The sequence below is a fragment of the Meles meles genome, chromosome 17 (assembly GCF_922984935.1).
Source record: "Meles meles chromosome 17, mMelMel3.1 paternal haplotype, whole genome shotgun sequence".
Classification (NCBI taxonomy): Eukaryota; Metazoa; Chordata; class Mammalia; order Carnivora; family Mustelidae; genus Meles; species Meles meles.
Window position 1 is genome coordinate 14,035,814 of NC_060082.1, and position 20,528 is coordinate 14,056,341.

The following is a 20,528-nucleotide window of genomic DNA, read 5'->3' on the forward strand; positions in this document are numbered from 1 at the left end:
CAAAGCTTAAATAATAATAAAGTTATGCTTTAAACTCCCAGGATTGCCTCATACACTTAAGAAATTTACCTCCCACACACAGACAGACCATCAGAATATAATTACCATTGGTAGTACAGCATATATAATTTTAAATCTCCCTAATGATGTATGTACCTTTAATATTATTAGATAACATATAGGAAATGTGGTTCAGTCCAATAAAACCACAACTTAAAAATCCCATTCTAGGGGCGCCTGGGTGGCTCAGTGGGTTAAAGCCTCTGCCTTCGGCTCAGGTCATGATCTCAGGGTCCTGGGATCGAGCCCCGCATCGGGCTCTCTGCTCAGCGGGAAGCCTGCTTCCTCCTCTCTCTCTGCCTGCCTCTCTGCCTGCTTGTGATTTCTGTCTGTCAAATCAATAAAATATTAAAAAAAAAATCCCATTCTGTGAAAACAAAAATGGAGAGGAGGAAAAAAAAAAAGGAGAGAAAGTGAGGAAAGAAGCCAAAGGAAGTTGAGAGAGAAGGTGAGATGAAATGATGGGTTGAAGAAGAATGGGAAGGCAGGAAGGAAAAAAAAATGAAAGAAAGGAAGAAAGAGAAGATTAAAATGATATGGAGCAGAGGGAGGAGGACCAGGGACAGGAATGAAGGAGACAGGAAAAATAAAAGAAAGAGAAAAAGAACAAAGGAAGAGAGGAAAAGGAAGAAGGGGGCAGAAAAAAGGAAAAGAAAATGAACAAGATCATTATTTGGTGGTATGCTAGATAAAGGTAATTTATGAGTGTGTATATATATGTACATACACACATATGCATGTATGTACATCTGCAAATATCTGCATATGTATACATATACACACAAAGTCTTTCATACATATGTATATTCCATATATACACACATATATCATTATATGAATGTATATAATATTTTCTATGTGTCTTCACATATATACTATATATATACTATATATGTACTTTATAAAATAATAAACTGAATTGCTTATTCTAAGGGTATCATGTAAAATCTTTCCTTGCATCAACTGAAACAGTAATATGCATAATTCAAATGGTAAAAATTCAGTTACTTAGAATATAAAATTTATGTTATATTTGTTTTTAAAAACTATTCTAAATGTCCTTATTAGAATATTAGTATAACCTATATTTTAAAAAGAATAATGAAACCATACTATGAAGGTATGCTCCAAAATAAACTAAAAATTTTCAAATTATCTCTCTTTTGTCCCTTTGCTCAACTCTCCCCACACTCCCACTTTATTTCAGAAAGAGGGACACTCTCAACTTCTATTTTTTTTTGCATAGCTTTTTTTTTAAAGTTCTTTCTATAATACAGTATAAGCCATTAGTTAATAGTATTTTTTAAAAAATAGTATTATCAATTAGTAGTTTTAAGAGCAAAAAAATGCACAAATAAAGGGAATAAAAGACCCAATTATAGAAAGTGAATATAATATTACAAATAATTATAGCAAAATGGAAATTACTTTCCGGCATAGACGAAGTTGTCTTTAGCAAGCTGATGAAATAGTTGGGGTTGTGAAAACCAGTCTCCAAAATGACCTTCAAGGATCCCACTTTCTAGGATTCAAACCCCTGTCTGGACTGGACTTAAGCACTTCTAAGAACCAAAATATGGCATAATAGGAGGTCACTTGTGGCATGAGGTCACAAAAAGACTGTGACTTCTGTCTTGAGATGTCTCGAACTTTCGATTAGATCACTCCCCTGAGGGAAGCCAGCTGCCAGGGAGGCAGCTCTGTAGAGAGGCCAGTGCGAGAAGGGACTAAGCTATAACAACAAGCAACCACAGGCTCTCCTCATCCTCCAGCTCTTCCCTACAGCTGAGCTTTCACCTGAAATCACAGTCTTGCCTGACACTTGACGGCAACTTAATGACAGATCTTGAGTCAGAGGCTCTCACCTAAGTTGAACCTACAACACTGACCCACAGAAACTGCAAGATAAGGACTGTCTTTGGTTTAAGCCATCAGGTTTTCAAGTTATTTATTACATAGCAAAAGATATACAGAGGAAAGCCTGTGTAGGGAACTACTACTAGATGGGAGTTCTGGGAATCTGGCCCTGTGAATCCAAATCAACCCAATCCTAGGTTGATGCCCCCTGGTGGCACTGTCTGCTCCAGGTTAAGCATCAATGGAGATGCTAGAGCTGTTGCTCACTGGGGCCTTTGGGAGAGGGCCTATCATCACACAATACATCCCACTCCACGCTACAGCCCTAGGAAGTCATCTGCCACTCCAGCTCTACAGCAACCCACACGGAAGATTTTTTTTTCTTTTTTTTTTGGTCTCTGCCTGATTCTTGCATTGTTTTGGGTCCACCGTAATTCCCTGAACTTATACTTTTAAATTATGTTTACAGCTGTACATAGATAGGAATCATCAGATGAGAAGTTAAAGCTGATAATACATCACTATTTGTCGGGCAACATGCTATAAGAAGTACCGTTAGAACAATGTTTTTAAAGAAAAAGGCTAGATCCTAGCCAAGAATCTTAACGTTTTAGCTTCATATTTTAAGTAATAAAATTCAGTACCATAGAATTATTTGATGACTTCCCTCATACATATTTTCAACATATTTTATATTTATTATTTAAAATTAGATTCCATAAAAAATAATTTTCCTTCTCACAAAGACAAAACAATAACAACTTAAAAACAAACAAACAAACCACAAGAATACAATCATGGACAGAATTCTTCTATAGGACTAATGAGTACCTGACATTGTTTCCTATCAATGGGTGGCAGAATTTCCGATCGAGGAAAGGAACGGGCACTCGTACACTCCAGCCAACTGCTCGGGCTGACCCAGTGCTTCTCTTTAACTTTAGACCTTTGGGATGTTAAAGGCTTTGCCTTTTGTAATCGCAACTCCCAGGGATCAGGATCTTTTCTGAATGGTGAATTGTATATACCTGGAATCTGAAGGAAAAGAACACGATTTTTATTTTTATTTTTAACTTTTCACAGGAAATAAAAGGAAGATGAAGTATCATAAAAATTTTCGTATGTTTATCGACAATTTTTTTTTCCCATTTTATTTATTTTTTTCAGCATAACAGTATTCATTGTTTTTGCACAACACCCAGTGCTCCATGCAAAACGTGCCCTCCCTGTTACCCACCACCTGTTCCCCCAACCTCCCACCCCTGACCCTTCAAAACCCTCAGGTTGTTTTTCAGAGTCCATAGTCTCTTATGGTTCGCCTCCCCTCCCCAATGTCCATAGCCCCCTCCCCCTCTCCCAATCCCACCTCCCCCCAGCAACCCCCAGTTTGTTTTGTGAGATTAAGAGTCATTTATGGTTTGTCTCCCTCCCAATCCCATCTTGTTTCATTTATTCTTCTCCTATCCCCCTAACCCCCCATGTTGCTTCTCCATGTCCTCATATTTTTAAGTAGAACTCTAGTTATTAACTAGAGGCTGGCTTTCAATTCATCTATGGGGATTACAAAATATTCACTTTGTCTCTACTCCAGACCAGCAATTTCAGAGTCATTCATAATTAAAGACTAAAAATGTTAAAAATCACTAAGCAATAGCTTCTACCTGGCATATATGGCACATTTAACATAACCGTATTTTAGGAAAAAAATTGCAGAAGGACCTTAAATCATTCCTTCTGTTAACTATGTGTATGTATATTTAATCCTACCCATAAGTCACACATTCACTCACACAAACTCAAATATGTAATGCTTGAACCAGTTTCAGGCACAAAATATGCACTCAATAAATACTTGGTTGCTTTAATGATTACACATTATACACCCTATTTAACGGCAGCTATTTTAAGTTCTCTACTTTAAAATAATAATCAAATTTGGAGATGCCTGGGCAGCTCAGTTGGGTAAGTATCTGCCTCTACTGATGTCATGATCCCTCATGACTACTGGGTCATGATCCCAGGGTTCTGGGATTGAGCCCTGCATAGGCTCCTTGCTCCCTCTGCCTCTGCACTTTCCCCTTGCTCTCACTTGCTCTCTCTGACAAAAAAATAAAATAAAAATCTTAAAAAAAAAATAAACCGGTATTTTATATTAGGTACTGTATTTCTGTAGTGTCATATTAGTAGTGCCAGTATCAATTATGGATGTTCTTTCACTGATCTTGTCACACATTATATCAAAAGTCAACTTTGTTAGCATGCACCTGTTATGCAATAGAGGTTCAAAAGATGTAATATAATGTTAAATTCAAGTTTAGCAGACATTCATTTTCTGAAAATTCAGTGGTGTCTGAGTATACAAACAACATGGAACCATATTTTGATACTCTTTTCATATATACAAATTCATACTCACAAGGAGGTTATTTTATTTTTTACTTTTATAAAGATTTTTAGTTTATTTGAGGGGGAGGGGCAGAAGAAGAGGAAGCAGGAGACTCCTGGCTGAGTACGGAGCCAGATGCAAGCTCAATCCCAGAACCCTGGGATTGTGACCTAAGCTGAAGGCAGACGCTTCCCTAACTGAGCCACCCAGTTGCCCCAGAAAAATTATATTTTAAAGGAGAGTATGACTTATTTGGTTCCTGTGTCAACACTCTGGACTAAGGTAAAGAATGTATCGATTAAACCCATATATTTATCCTAAAATGTGCCTTTCTCTTATGCTACCATTATACGCAGAAATTTTTCTGGTCACTGTATTTACTGACGGAATCAGCAGTTCCAAAGTATTATGATTACCTAAGATCCTTGTCTTTGAAAAACTATCTTAGAAAATTTTATATTCCTGGGGCGCCTGGGTGATATGATCTCAGGGTCCTGGGACTTAGTCCCACATCCAGCTCCCTGTTCAGCAGGGAATCTGCTTCTCTCTCCCTCCCTCCCTCCCTCCCTCCATCCCTCCCACCTTCTCGGGCTCTTGCTCCCTCTTGCTCTCTTGCGCAAATAAATAAATAAACAAAATCTTTAAAAAAGAGAGAGAGAGAGGGAGAAAAAGAAAATTTTATATTTCTGGCCTAATATTTCAATTAAATGCTAACCTTTTTCTAATATCAACAGAGGTTAGATTCAGTGTCCTATCCCTAATGTTCCATTAAGAGCCTAGGGACAACTCTGTCCGAGTTCCTACCTACCTAATCAAAGATGATTGTTTCACAGTCATCTTTGTGTGTATCAACCTTCCCTAAACAAGAAGCTGGGGCACAGGTCCTCTGTTTTAGGTATTTTTGTATCCCCATGGCCTAGTGGAGTCCTGGGAACATAGCAGATACTCAAAAACTGCATTCTGCAGAAGGACCTGTGAAGCCTCCACTTTATTCCTCTTTTCCAAAGTCACAGTAAGATCTCAGGAGAATGTTTGAGACTTATTTCAACATCTTATCAACTTCTTTCAAAGAATTACAGATTATACCCCTTTTATCTTTCTTACTATATCAGTTTTGCTGTGCTTCCAAACACACTTTGATCTAGAACTAAATTATCGAAGACCCAATTGAGTCAACTCCAACTCAACTGAATTTTATTAGATAAAGCCAATTGTAAATATACTTACATATCTTAAAAAATATTTTTGAACTGGGTTTTCTTTGGGATTTTTCCCCTATATAATTTATACAAAAAAAAGTATTGAAACATTACAAGCAATTGTATAAACCATATTTAACGTCATGCTAACATTCTCTCACTATAACACTATCAAACAAGGGAGATGCATAAAGAGTTTAAATGATGTTAATAAAAGTACAGACACATATATTTAGAATAGTTCTTAGTGTAATTTTGAAGTGGGTGATAATTTTTAAGATCATTTTTAGGGTGGATTTCTATGATGAGAATCTATCAATCGTAATGAGAAGAAAACCAACAAATATTACATTAAAAAGACTATTCTGACATAAATTTAACTAAATCTCCATAGTCTGTAAAAAAGATAGGAGTATGCCATCCTATTTAGGGATGATCTAGCTGACTTAAGTCTGTTAATCATTTCCACAACCTTGCAGATTAAAATAGTAAAATACATACAATTTAACTAGGTTATAATTTATCAGTTAAAAATATCTATCTATTTGAATAACTGCTACCAGCCATTAACTTTACCCCCTTAGAAATCTTCTTTGGTCTCCTTCCACATTTGCATGCACATGTATACATAGGCTAGATGGGAAATGCAAATAGATCAGTAGACATGATAGCTTTCTTAAATTATATTTTGCAACCTATATAGAGACCTCCTCATGTGTATTCTCTTTGCAATTTAAATCAAATATAGGTAGAAAATATATTTTAATTGAATTTAAAATGTATCATTTAAAATCTTCAAGGTGTCAGTTATTTTAGAAATTAATTTAATACAGTTGCTAACTTACGTCAATGAAAATGGTCCAGCCCTCTCTCGATCCCGACTGCAAGCAAATACCCTATTTATTTATATTGATACAGTATGCATTTAGCTATTACTTCTTTAAGTAAATAAAACAACCTTAACTTACTATTGTCTCAATTGCTACATTTTATCATTTGTAAGCCACTTGTGAATAATGGTTTGTTGTTGATTTTTCAAAATATTACTATGAGTCACAAAAGACAAAGTTAATCCTAAGGGACTATGACATATTTTTCAGTTTTCACATTTTTCACAACTTAGAAGGGCTACTGCCAAGCTAGCTTTTGGGACTTCATTTTCAGCAATAATTTTCTAGAGTGACCAACACTATGGGGAAATCTGTGCTAACTGTTTAAAAAAAAAAAAGCCTACAACTGAGTTATTTGCAGTACTGTCATGCTAACATTCAACTCAATAAGACCCAAGAAATCTCGGGAGAGGACTCTGCTAATAGCTTCTTACTGACCTCCTTGCATCAGGCTGGGCTGCTGACTGGTGGCCCAGTGGTGAATACGGCAAATGAGGTGTGAAAGCACTGATTTTTTTTAAAGGCTATGATTCTGACTCGTCAAAAGGGGGGGGGGGAAGGCAATGAGTTATATAATAGATATATATTTTTCTTGAATTCCCCCCTTCAGATCCTCCATCATGGGAACTTAAGCATGACCTGGAATATTAATTATGTCAGGTTGAGCAACGAGCAAATGTACCATTTGTTACCCAGTCACCCTTAGCATTACATTAATATTTTGAACCATTCCATATTTCTAACAATCTATCAGTTGCTCTTTTCTTCTCAGTTTTTATTCCTTAGACTTACAAGTATTGTATGGGGAAATACTTTAGAAATGCAATTGGTTTGCAAGCAAATGGATGGTGGATTTGGAGCATCTACTGTTTTATTTCATGGAGAATGTATTTACGGTCATTTTCCACTCGTCCACAGACCTTCATTTTGTAATTGCCTGGGGGAAGCACTATTCTAATTCTCCCCTCTTCTCTTTGTTATTGAGGTTTACTTCTAAAACAAGTTGCTGTAAAATGAAAAGAATCTGAAACACGATTTTGTACACCTACAATTCCCAAAGCCCAATGGTTAGTCTTTCCACATTTTACCATATTAGAAATAATAATCTCTTATAATTTCCAAGTAACTGCTCACTCAGGAATGAGGAACTATGAAGTATACAGGATAGGTGGGAGGATTCAAGTTTTACTTTTGCACATGTCAATCACACCCGCAAACGGGAGCTGATTGCCACATAAAGGAAAAAAAAAATCAAGAAGTATTTTCTTGTATCAGGATTCAGAATTTGTGAATACTAGGAGAGATACACAGTTCTACAAGGTGGGGGGCTGATTAAAATATGTTCAGGATTCTAAGTTTTAATCAAAATTATTTTAAAAACTAGACACCCAGCCAGCAGAGAAGAGCAGTAAAGATCTCTACTAACGAGGAAAGTCAAAGTGGGCCGGAGAACTGTGAATGAAGTATTTGTGAGGTAGGGAATGCTGAATCAACACTGACCAATGCACTTCATCATAATTATCAGGACACACTAGGGCCAGGGGATTTATAAAAATCCCACTCAGCAAATAATTGCCCTGCTGTTAGGAGATAGTCAGAGTGTTAACACACTGTCACAGTCCAGTGTTTAGTAAGATATTCCACATTCAATTACTCTTGCTGAGAACTAAAAGGAAACACAGTCATTTCTCACCACCACGGTTCTGCTTCCACATGCACTTCAGACAACCGCCATGTTAACCCTCAGACACCGTACCCCAGAACAAAGAAGGATTTCAAGGAAACACTTGGGATTCACAATGAATGTATTTGGTATAAAACTTATCTATAAAAGATTTATAAAGAAAAAAAACTATTACTAACTACAGATATTTTTCTGTGACTTCAGTGATGAAGTTGAATTTTTAACTGTTCTGAGTCAAAGTATAGAGTGGGGTCATGTTAAATGAAGATCCCTGAGGTAGCTGGCTTCATTAGTTTAACAAATGATTTTTATGATCATTCTGATATCTTAATCATTGGCATTACATGTTAAAATATTTTCATAAAAAAAAATATTTTCATTAAGTATGGATTAAAACAATGAAATTTAAATAAAATACCATCCTCTATATGCTAATTCAATAGATATTTAGCACCTACTAACTTAGAAACACTTTACTGGATCTAAAGTGGGTAGAGATGAATGAAGTGATCACTCCCACCAAGCCATTCTCAGTGGCGGGGGAGGGGAGGGCCAGGACAGCAATTTTGTGACTGACAATAACATAACCAGCCTGTAGTAAGTACCCACTAATTACTGTTGTAAAAGAGGTTTACACCAGAGGTTACAGTACAACTATATACATCTTTTAGAAAACTGTGGAAAAAATATTTGACTTTCTTCTAAAGGTGGGTAGAAAGTTGGCAATAAAAAGGGAAGAAAGGCATTACAGGCTAAGGGAAGGGTAAAAATAAAGACAAACATATTTGTGGTAAAACACAGAGCAGCTGTTCAGTGAATATCACACTGGCGGGTTTAAGTATGAAGCTACAGTCAGAGATGAGCTTATAAAGATAAACTGGGGCCAAACTCTAGAAGGCTGCAAATTATAATTAATTCTGCATAAAATGGAAATCTATTGGTTTTCACATTCTCCCTTAGAAGGTAAACTCAGAAAGAAGTCTGAAGCAGGCCTACAGGTGAAAACCACAATATAAAGAGACAGAGCAAGCATCAGAACCAGACTCAGATATGGTAGGCACACTGAAATTATCAGGACAAAAATTTAAAACAACTATGATTAATACGTTAAGGATCTAATGGATAAAGTAGATAGCAGGCAAGAATAGGTAGGCAATAAAAACAGAGACATGGAAATTCTAATAATCAAAAAGAAATGCCAGGATCAAAAACATGGTAACAGAAATGAAGACTGATTTTGATGGATTTATTTGTAGACAGGACATGGCTGATTAAAGAATCTCTGAATTTGAGGATATGTCAATAGAAAATTCCAAAATTCCAAAATGGGAAGGCGAAGAAAAAAGTCTGATAAAAATGTAACAGAATAGGAGTTCCTGGGTGGCACAGTTGGTTAAGCACCCAACTCCTGGTTTCAGCTCAGGTCATGATGTCAGGGTTGTGAGACTGAGCCTCAAGCTGGGCTCTATGCTCTGTGCAGAGTCTGCTTGAGATTTTCTCTTCCTCTCCTCTGCCCTTCCCCCTCGTGCTCTCTCTCTCTCCCAAATAAAAATAAGTAAATGTTTAAATATATGTATAACACAATATCCAAGAAAGGTAGGACAACTTCAAAAGGTATATATCATGTACATAATGGTAACCCATTAGAAGGAAGAGAGAAAGTAACAGAAGACATATGTGAAGTAATGACTGAATATTCACCCAAATTAATACCAGACACTAAACCACAGATCCAAGAAGCTCAGCGAATACACCAAGTAAAAGAAATGACAAATAAACACACAAACATATAGAGAGGCATATCATATTCAAACTTCTAAGAATCAAAGATAAGAAAATCTGTGAGAAGCGGAGGTGATAAGCACCTTAACAACAGAGGACACAAAGACAAGAATCACATCTGACTTTCCCTTAGAAATGATGCAAGCAAGACAAGATGCCCAGAGTGAACCCTAATGTAAACTATGGACTTTGGGTAATAATGATATGTGGGGGTAATGAATGTACGGCAACTTCCTGACTAAATCTGTTGTGAGCCCTAAACTGCTCAAATTTTTAAAAGCCTATAAAAATAGGTAAACATATGCTTAGTATATAATACAACAATTCTATTCTTGGAAATCTAGAGAGGTAAAAAAACATGGAGCATTGCCTATCTCAATACCTGGCTCAGGGTAGACAATTCATGCTTATGTGAATGAATAAGTGAAATGGACCAAAAGTCTGTAAAGGAGGTGAAGACTGCTTATTGAAAGGTAAGACGAAAGAACAGTGAAAACAGAAGAATGACATGGACAGGGAGCATTCTATAGAAACAAAATTAGAAGACATGGATCATAATGTTTATTAAAAAGAGCATGAGAGAATGTGGACTTACAGAAAAACAGGCTTAGAACCCAGGCAGAGAAGGTAGAAAGAGGAGCAGTTATGCAGGAATATTATTACGTGTTTTGGAGTTATTAGAACTGAGTTCCCAAAAATCCAGGTTGAAAGGTCCAGTGTATAGTTGTAATAGTAGGTCTGGAACTTGGGAATGACCATAGTTAAGTGACTGGAGTGTTTTCTGAATAAAAATATCTGAAGGTCTGAAAATGGATGGGGTCACTGAGGGAAAGCATGCAGGGAATTGAGGGGAACAGTCGTAGGAGTGTGCACATACAAGAAATAAGTGGGAGAAGAAATGCCCATGAAGGACACTCAAAAGAGCAAGCAGTGAGGGAGCAGAGGCAGTACACAAGGGAGAAGACCGTTTCATGAAGGAGGTCAGCAGTGTCAGAAGCTCAGGAGAGGTGGAACAGCATGAGGACAAAAATGCACAACTGGCATGGTAATTAGAAGGTGACAGGTGACCTCCACAGAAGCAAATTGTGTTCTTGTGGCACAAATCACATTGTAATTCATTGAATGTGAGGAAAGAAAAAGAAATGGAGACTAATTTGAGTCTTCTAAAATATAGCAATATTCTGATGACTAAGGAAATCTTGGGACTAAAGAACATTCCACCCACCTCCCAAACCCCACCAGGATTTCCCTGTAACTATATTGCATTTTGAAAGAATTTCTGAGAGAAGACTCCATGTATAATACTTTCTGGGAAATCTTCCCCACTAAACAATTCCTTTATCTTTTTCCCTGTAAATGTTTAAGTCACTATTCTACTGACCCCTACAAGGACTGGATGAAAGCTGCTTATTTTCTTGCTTAGGAAATTTTTCTAGGCCTGTTCCTTTCCCCAACATGTAGCAACCTACCTTACCCCCGCAATACAGCTTCATTTACCTCCTCCCCTCCTCTATCTGCTGCCTTGGCACTCTCCAGATTTGGCTTTGATTCCTGCTTTTGCATTTGAGTCACAGCAATGCCAGTTTACAAATAATTATAAAATCCTGAAATTAGCATTGATATGTATAAACATTCGTACTGAGAATAGACTGCTCTGTGGGGTTAGGACGGCTGGTATTTGAGCAGGGATGTGCTCGGTGTGTAAGGTGAGGGAAGGCATTCCAGAAAACAGCAAGATGTGCAAAGGAACTGAAAATTTAAATAACTTCGATATTAAAGAACTATAAATAATCTCATATAATATCAGAGAAAAGATATGCACTGAATTCTATTGAACACACCACTGAAGAAGACTAAGAAGAAATGATCAAAAATAGAAGGCTGACTGTAGTGTCACCAAGGCCAAAGGAATACCACAGTGTACAAATCTCCCAGAGGTCCTGTGGATTTATAAACAGGAGATTCCTGGTGTCCTTACCAAGAAGTATTCTGAATAAAGCAGTGAAAGTGGACACCCAGCTCCACAGTGATTTGAAAACTCCCTTTTGAGATGCCTCTAACACACAATTTCTACACATTCTGTGCTGGCTTATTATACATACTGCTGAAGTCTGAATGACCTAAGAAAAATAGTAAAGCATGTTTTTGTAACCACCACCCACCTCAAACCTTCCCTTATATACCACTGTTCCCCCCCTCAGAAACCTACTATTTTCTTTTGCTCAATTCTTCCATAGTGATTTCATTTGAAAAATGATTTCATGGTTTGGGTTTAAAAGATGTCTTTCAAGACAATTAGTTGCTAAAAGAAAAATACTTGGCATCACAGAAAGAGGCAAACTGAGTTGAAAATTTTCTTTTGTTAAAGAAAATGTACTAATAGAATGGAGCATTTGTCAAACTTTATTCCCAGAATTATCTGGGGCTCTGCAAGACACTGATTTCCCAAGAGTCTTTGAAGAAAAATTTCTTAAGCAAACAGGGGGAAGCCATTTTAAGTTTTTATCAAAGTATAGGAATGACTGCCTCATGGGGAAATGCCTTAATCTGGTTGGCTACAATCTCGTGACCCGATCTCAAAGACCACCTCGTTTTTAGACTACTGTGTTCTCACAGTCTTGTTTGGTAAACCTGTGGCTTCTTGTATGGAAATTATTAATTAGTACCTATTAGGTACAGATTATACCTGCCACTTTGTGATAACTGAGCTGTGTCTTTAGTATTCTGCACTTTTCTGTGTTATCCTTCAATAAAAATTTTATCTTTTTTAGGTTATCTTTTGCTTCCTTATTTTGCTTTGACCTCCTTGGTGGTAGGGAGCCCAGAAAACTCCACTATGCCTCACAACCCCGTTAACTTTTTTTTTTTAATATTTTATTTATTTGACAGAGAGAAATCACAACTAGGCAGAGAGGCAGGCAGAGAGAGAGGAGGAAGCAGGCTCCCCGCGGAGTAGAGAGCCCGATGAGGGGCTTGATCCCAGGACCCTGGGATCATGACCTGAGCCGAAGGCAGAGGCCTTAACCCACTGAGCCACACAGGAGGCCCTGTTAACTTTTATCTCAAACTCAAACTCAAAAGCCCCTCTGATGGTAACACAATTTGGACACAAACAATTAGAGGGAAAGTAATTTAATCGAAGGGAGTTGGCCAACACAATGTCTTGATCAAAAAACTGATCTGGTCTAAAATGAGTAATAGGCTAGTCTCTGGCTTTTGGGATATACCACTGGGTTATTTCACAAGTTTTTATGTGCGCTTTTCATTTCATTCCTCATTTCAAAAACATGAGGAAATAATACCTCCCTTGTACTCTTTAATCCATTAAGTCACTTTCAGTCCATCACATTATTACTGTGCTAATGAAAATAAAGAACAAGCAGAGCGACTTAAATTTCTCTACAATAAGAGGTAATCGGATCAAATAACTATTTATCTATTTGCTTTACTGTCAAATTGTTCATGCCCAATTAACGGTCTGCCAAATGAATCCCAACTCTCCTTTATATTCTCTGGTATGCTCTTCCTCAACTACCCTGTTCCTTTTCTCAATACTTCTGATCCCTTGTCTATGATGCTTTCAACCTTGCCCTGTGGAACCCTTCTCCCATCTATGCTAAACAATTTCTCTTTGCCCCCAAACTTTTCAATAAATATATTTCTTCATTATGATTGAATCTTCCTTTGCCTCTAGAGCAGGCCTACTGGACGAAGCATTTTAGTACTCCCCTGTATCATAGTGACTAGGGAGAGATTTGCGTTTTCTTAGTTCCCCAATGTCTTTTTCAAACCACTACTCATCAACTTTCTTGCAATCTGAATATGCACTCTCTTATCCCTCCTTGTGGTTATCATTAACAGACTTGTTGGTCATTTGTCCATATTCATGATAGCCTTTGGCATTTAGTTCAGTCTTCCTTCCTCTGGGATTTCATGTATAGGTGGGTGACCCATTCCAACAGTAAGCCTCACAGTTCTTTGACTCCTTCAACCTTACTGACCTTTATATTACATTACTAAGTTAGTGCAAGAGAGATATGGCAAAAACATTTACATTCTTACAGATATTTCTTTATCTCAAGTCATATGATCACAAAACAATGTATAATCATGTTGAATAGGATGTCTGTGGTTTCAGAATTTCAGTTGATGCCTCAAAGACAGAATTACTTATTTTTAAAAGATTAATTTATTTTAGAGGTGGGGAACAGTAGGGGAGGGGCAGAGGCAGAGAGAGAGAGAGAGCGATCATCTCAAGCAGATTCCCTGTTGAGCACAGAGCCCAACTGGGAGCTTGATCCCATGACCCTGAGATCATGACCTGAGCCAAAATCAGGAATCCGACCCTCAACCAACTGAGCCATTCAGGCACCCCAAGATGAAAATGCTTCATAGATGATATAAGTACTCACCCTTACTCCTCTGGTTCATGGTTCTTTCCTCTAGAAGACAAAATCATTGCCCAACAGCTCTCCAGAGTGCCCATGAAGGCTTGCTTGCCTTCCTGTGAGAAGGCCCTGCATGTTGGACTTATGCCTCCACCTCCTAATGCTTAAAGGAACTGATAAGTTAATACACACACACACACACACACACACACACACACACACACACCATCAAAAGCTAATAATGCTGAATATATTGTCTAGTAACTGTCATCAAATAAACAGAAATTTAAAGAAAAATAATGTTGAGCTAGGACCTTTCTCAGCCCTCTTTAAACCATACCTTAAAGAAACCAAAGCATGGTTTTCAAGATAGCCAGATCATAGTTTGAATTTCATCTTCTTTACTCTATCTAGTTATGTAACTTGGCTTAATTTGGGACATTACAGAATGAAAAGAAAATGTTAGTGTTCTCTTTGCCTTTTCTTTGAATATAAGATTTCCCTTTTAAAAGTCACACAGAATATATTTTACCAAACACAGGTATCAGTTACTAAAAATTATTACATCTGTCAAAATAATTGTCTTATCTATAGTTTTTATTTAATTCAGAGAAGAAATAGTGAATAATCAGGACTGAAATAAAAGCTGCCTTTCTTGTTTTGAATATGAAAGTATTATAAATCAGAATTAGGACATGTATTAGAAATATCATGACTCTGATATTAGAAATTGGGGATATTAAAGTGACAATGTTGTTCTCTTTTATAAATTTACCTATGTTAGAAGGAAGCAAATATGATCATAACACCAATAGTAAATGTTATATAAAGACATGGAGGAAAAAAGCAACAACCATGCCTTGCAAGGTCAGGGAAGGCCCAACCACAATTTTAGCATTCAGATAACTGTCAACAGAGAAGCTGATTTGGGTATGGATATATAAATAACCTTTTTTTTTTTTAAGATTTTATTTATTTATTTGACAGAGAGTGATCACAATAGACATAGATGCAGGCAGAGAGAGGAAGGGAAGCAGCTCCCCACTGAGCAGAGAGCCTGATGAGGGGCTCGATCCGAGGACCCTGAGATCATGACCTGAGCCAAAGGCAGAGGCTTTAACCCACTGAGCCACCCAGGTGCCCCAAACTGAATCATTTTAATGATACAAATTTAAGACTAATTCAGATGACCATAAATCAACTTATGCATATATAGCATAAGCATAAACAACAAATATGAGTACAAGATTATATTACTGACTCATAATTTATTTCAAAGATATATTAATATTGAAATCATATGCATATATACAGGTACTAATTTAAGAGGAGATGGAAAATAAAGCTGAATAAATTTAAGAGAAAAAATTTTAACATTCAACTCTTTAAAGGGACTAAAACTATAAATGAATGTTTTACATTATACAAGCACCTTGAAAATACTACTTTTCTCTAAACTAAGAGCGATCATATCCTTTCAGCAAGACTCTCCTTTCAATATAACAACAGCTATTGAGACCTGCAATTTATTTATTTTAGGCCCAAGAGATATTAACAGATTAAGATTTAAAGACAAATTATTTCTCTTTTCTCCCTTCTTCACATCTTCCTTCCATTTACTCATCTTTTAATTTACTGTCTGCTGTGATATTGTATAGATAACATAACTCCTTTTTGAGTGAAATACTTCCAACTCTCAAAAGATATATAAATAGAAACACCAATTGGTAAGACTATTTAACAGAAAACCTGCCATTCTATACTAAAATATTTAAAATCATGTTTCTCACACCAAAATGAAACTAATTTTTTTAAAGTAGACTCAATGCCCAACATGGAGACCAGTGTGGGGCCCAAACTCATAACCCCAAAATCAAGACCTGAGCCATGACTCAGAGATCAAGACCTAAACTGAGATTAAGAGTCAGTCGCATAACGGAATGAGCCACCCCAGGTACCCTGAAACTAATTTTTAGTATAATTTTTAAATAAACAATTGCACTTCCTCTTTGTTTATGCTTCTTTTGTGACTGTAATACATATATGAAATTATTTTACACACTTTCTATGTCTTTTAAAATATTTACCTGCTTCATATTGCATAAAATCTCAAGGCCATAGATGATTTACTGTGTTGGACTATACCTTAATTTACACTCAAAAGTTAAGTATACTCATGCTCTTAATAGTGACCTTAATAAAATACATTAGTCAATGTTTGAGTATCTTGATCATTTAGTTAAGAGATAATTTTAAGAAAATATTTGAAAGTATAAGCTCTCTGCCTATGTCCCCAGTTTTACACAGGAATAATGTTTTTGATTATAGGGTACAAGGGTTAGGAATGGAGATACACAGAAGATTAAAGGAAGAAGAAGGAGAAATAAAGAAAGAAGATGGATTCACCCAAAGCCTGAGATTTTAAATTCTGGCCTCCAGCTATTCGGTGGAAATATTTCTAACATTTGCCAACCCAAAAGAGTGAATTTAAATATTAAGAACATGGGGTGAGCAGAACTTATCTATATAAAGTTATTCCTCTAGACTTATTGAAGAGTTAAGATAAACGATGGGCTGACAAATTCTACCTCTTCATTATTTATCCATTATAACAGCACCTAACTTCTAACTGGTCTCATTCTAAAATATTTCTAAAGTATCTTAAAAATAGAAAACTAGTCAAGTGGGAATAAATCTTCAAATCTATAAATGATTATAGTCCTCATTATTTCATCAGATCTAGTTAGAGCAATGGTATAATTTCCTTGAGTTTCTAAGTTTTAGATTTCGTTGCATTATAATTAGGGATAGCAAAAGGAACCACCCAAAACTCAGTCTTCACTAAATCAATGAAGGAGCTGAAACCAATAACACAAATTTTATAAAAACTAATAGAAATAAGCCTATACCAGTTAACTGCTAATTACCTTGTGTAAAATATCTGCATACAATACAGTTTAAAATATGGTGCACTAGAGTATAAAGGTCAGTAAAGAAACATTTTACATTGAGGTAGAGAATGGGAACTACTTTTGTTACAAATTTTTTCTAATTCTTTTCTGACTTTTGAATTTTCTTTTAAAGCTATATTTGAAATTTTATATGAGCCTGTACCTGTATATGTATATACACATATGTATATATAACACATACACATACATAGATGTGTATATATATAGGTAATTGTTTAATACCTGTAATGCCTGGTAAGAACTCTCCCTACCCCATACCTAATACATTAAAAATTCCTCTCATTGCTGGATGGAAATAAACAGACCCTGATTTTCATGTCCAAAAATAAAACATAGTAAATAGAGGACTAAAAAATCAAGTGCTTCAATTTTATGGATAGGACTAAAATAATAATGTTCATTTAAATGTCTGAATGTTAGATTTGATATATGATACACAGAAGATTATCATATAAAATTAAACTGAATTAAATTAAAATAGTTTTAATAGTTAAAACTTCTTTGAGCGAGTTTAACACAATACAAAAATATAGTCCAACTAGAGGTGAAGTAACCGTGAAATTGATTCACCTTAATCTCTGGTGTCTTCGTTTTCACAGGATCTTTCCATAACACAAGGAGGGACCCTGGCAATGTGTGCACATGGTTATGTCATTTGGTAAAATTTGTGAAAGTAAGACATCAGTTAATTCCTCTGTATCTTATGCTCTGACTTATCCTCTATCACACTTCGTTGGGTGGGACCAGAGCAGGTATTGGCATGCTGTAGACGAAACCAGGAAAAAAGCTAAGGTGGATGTATATTTAATTTAGGTTTGGTTGGATATATTTATGAGGGTTTTTTTTTTCTCTCTGTTACTTCCAAGTATAGTTAAAGTTTTTTAGCAATACCAATGTAGGAATAACTTTCGGGACTACTCCTGAACACAGTGGGCAGACTCACCAGGCATCATGAATAAAGGTGCAGGACCAGAGGCTGCACCGTACTATGAACATCCTGAACTGTCTGGCCTGGGAGTACATGCTAGTAGAAGAGAAGTGGGGCTTTCTCAAATGGAGAATTTAGTTCTCTTCATTTCCTATACAAAACAGAAGATCCTTCCTTTCAAAAATATACTTAATAATGCACCATATGCAAATAGGAATGCATCATTTAACTTTCTTACAGTAATGAAAAATTTAGATCAGTGTTCCTACAAAAAGGAGTGAATAACTTTCTCTTTTCACTCTAGAAAATGTAACAAAATTATTGTCAAATAAAAAGGCAATCAAAGAGCATGAGACCAAAATATGGTGAGCAAATATGATAGATCGATCCAGCAGTTAATGAAACTACTGTTATATTTAGAGGGGTGGTGTTCTCAGATGTTAAAATCTGAAATGTGCTTGAAATGATTTTTTACTCATTATGAAAAGTATTCATCTTCCTGTATTTGTAACTTTATATAGTTTCTTCTTCCTTTTTAATTTTTTTTTTTTCATTTGACAGAGAGAGAGATCACAAGTAGGCAGAGAGGTAGGCAGAGAGAGGGGAGGAAGCAGGCTCCCTGCGGAGCAGAGAGCCCAACGCGGGGCTCGATCCCAGGACCCTGAGATCATGACCGGAGCCAAAGGCAGCGGCTTAATCCACTGAGCCACCCAGGCGCCCCTATATAGTTTCTTCTTGAAGATAGATCCCCAAATTGTATTAGCTTCAGGCCCCCAAACACATGAATCTGTCACATGTACAAGGAGAGGTTTACAGTGTGTTTTGCTGATGGATACTTTTAAAAATAACTTAAAATGCAGCATGCTGAAAAAGAAAATATATGTAAGAAACGTAGCTAAGAAAACTTTTCTACCTGAATGGTCTCTCTAAATTTTATTATATTTTTGCCTCCATTTCTTAGATGCATGATGGATAAATGATGGCAAGGAGAAGAGCAGGGAAGGGACTTATTTGGGGACACAAGACTTCTTTTTTAACCTTTTCACTTTAACTCTTCGAAGAGTAATGACAACAGACAATAATTTTATCTCTTTCATATATTACAGGATAATAAAAACTATAATGTTAAAGAGGGAGGAAATAAAATGTACAAGTTAATAGCTAATTCATTCGCCACAATAGTTCAGTCCTTGGCCTTTTCTGAACAGAGACTGCCAATAGTACAGATTATGTGATGGTTTTGTGATGTGGACAGTTCACTTGGGACCAAGAGCAAATGACCAAACTTGAGGACCCGCCTCATAAACTATAGATCCACAGATCATAGGTCAGATCTTTATTCACTACATAGTCTTCTGGAAAGAATATATCTGCCAAGTGTCCAGAGGAGAAATGAGTACCAAACAAGAGCATTTCAATCACCAGAGAGATAACTGCTACTTTATAGAATATTGTGGGGATAAATGTATTAAAAGTGCTTTGAGCTATTCATAGAAAGGCACCATAGTAATCTATATTATGTTCTGGCTTGCTTCATTCACTCTCTTACACACAAGGCCTAGTTTTTCTATTTGTCCATGAATTCATTCAAATCAACGCTCCTCCTAAGTACCAAAACATCTCAGAGAAAGGGTAAAATGAGAACTCAGTGAATTGAGGTAACACAAGGAGCAGTACATATTCAGAATGCTAGTGTTTTCAAGGATAAAGAGATATCCATAAACCTAGGACAAAGTCCCTTCCAAATAGAGTTTATTTAGGTGAATCACATGTAGACCATAGATGGAGAACACTCACTTGGGTTTTCACTGTGGCTGCACTGTACTAAGGATGCCCCAACATCACAGAGTTTAAATAAACTAGTTAGACAACCTTGGACTGGTTGCTTCATCTTCCAGACCTGCTTTCTTTAACCTGTTAACATAAAGAGCTAGAAAGGTAAACTCTAAAGATTCCATGCTGCTCTAAAACATTCCAATCAGGGGTCCTGTCCTCTGTCAGTGTGAGTTCCTATTTTTATATTTTTCTCCATGGAAACATACAAACTACTGGGAAGTTGGCAAAAACAAATATAAGATCCTTCAAGTAAGACTTATGAATCTACTCCCACTCCCTACTTCCGTAATTCTCAGATTTATTGCCAGACCTTTTCAACCTAAAAAAATGTGCCATAACCAGGGAGTGGGTAATGTAAAAATTAAGAATTCATTGTTGGGAATGCTGTGTGATGTAGGAAAGAAATAAGAGGAATCTAGAGTGGTATTTTTAACTAGGAATACTAAATAGTGATGCTAAGCAAAATGGCAAAATTGTCACGTTTCTTTTACATGTACTCCTAATTATCTTTCAGTGCCTTATAAGATCTACTTTTCTCCCCAGACA

General features: G+C 36.4%; 1 protein-coding gene across 1 annotated transcript in view; it reads right to left on the bottom strand.

The window, feature by feature from the left end:
* The window catches only part of SPATA17 (spermatogenesis associated 17), a 164,455-nt gene that overhangs the window by 65,502 nt on the left and 78,425 nt on the right, over window positions 1–20,528 (bottom strand). The window contains exon 7 of the mRNA XM_045982285.1: window positions 2,749–2,952. Coding sequence (XP_045838241.1) covers window positions 2,749–2,952 — 204 coding nt within the window. The remainder of the gene's footprint in view (window positions 1–2,748; window positions 2,953–20,528) is intronic.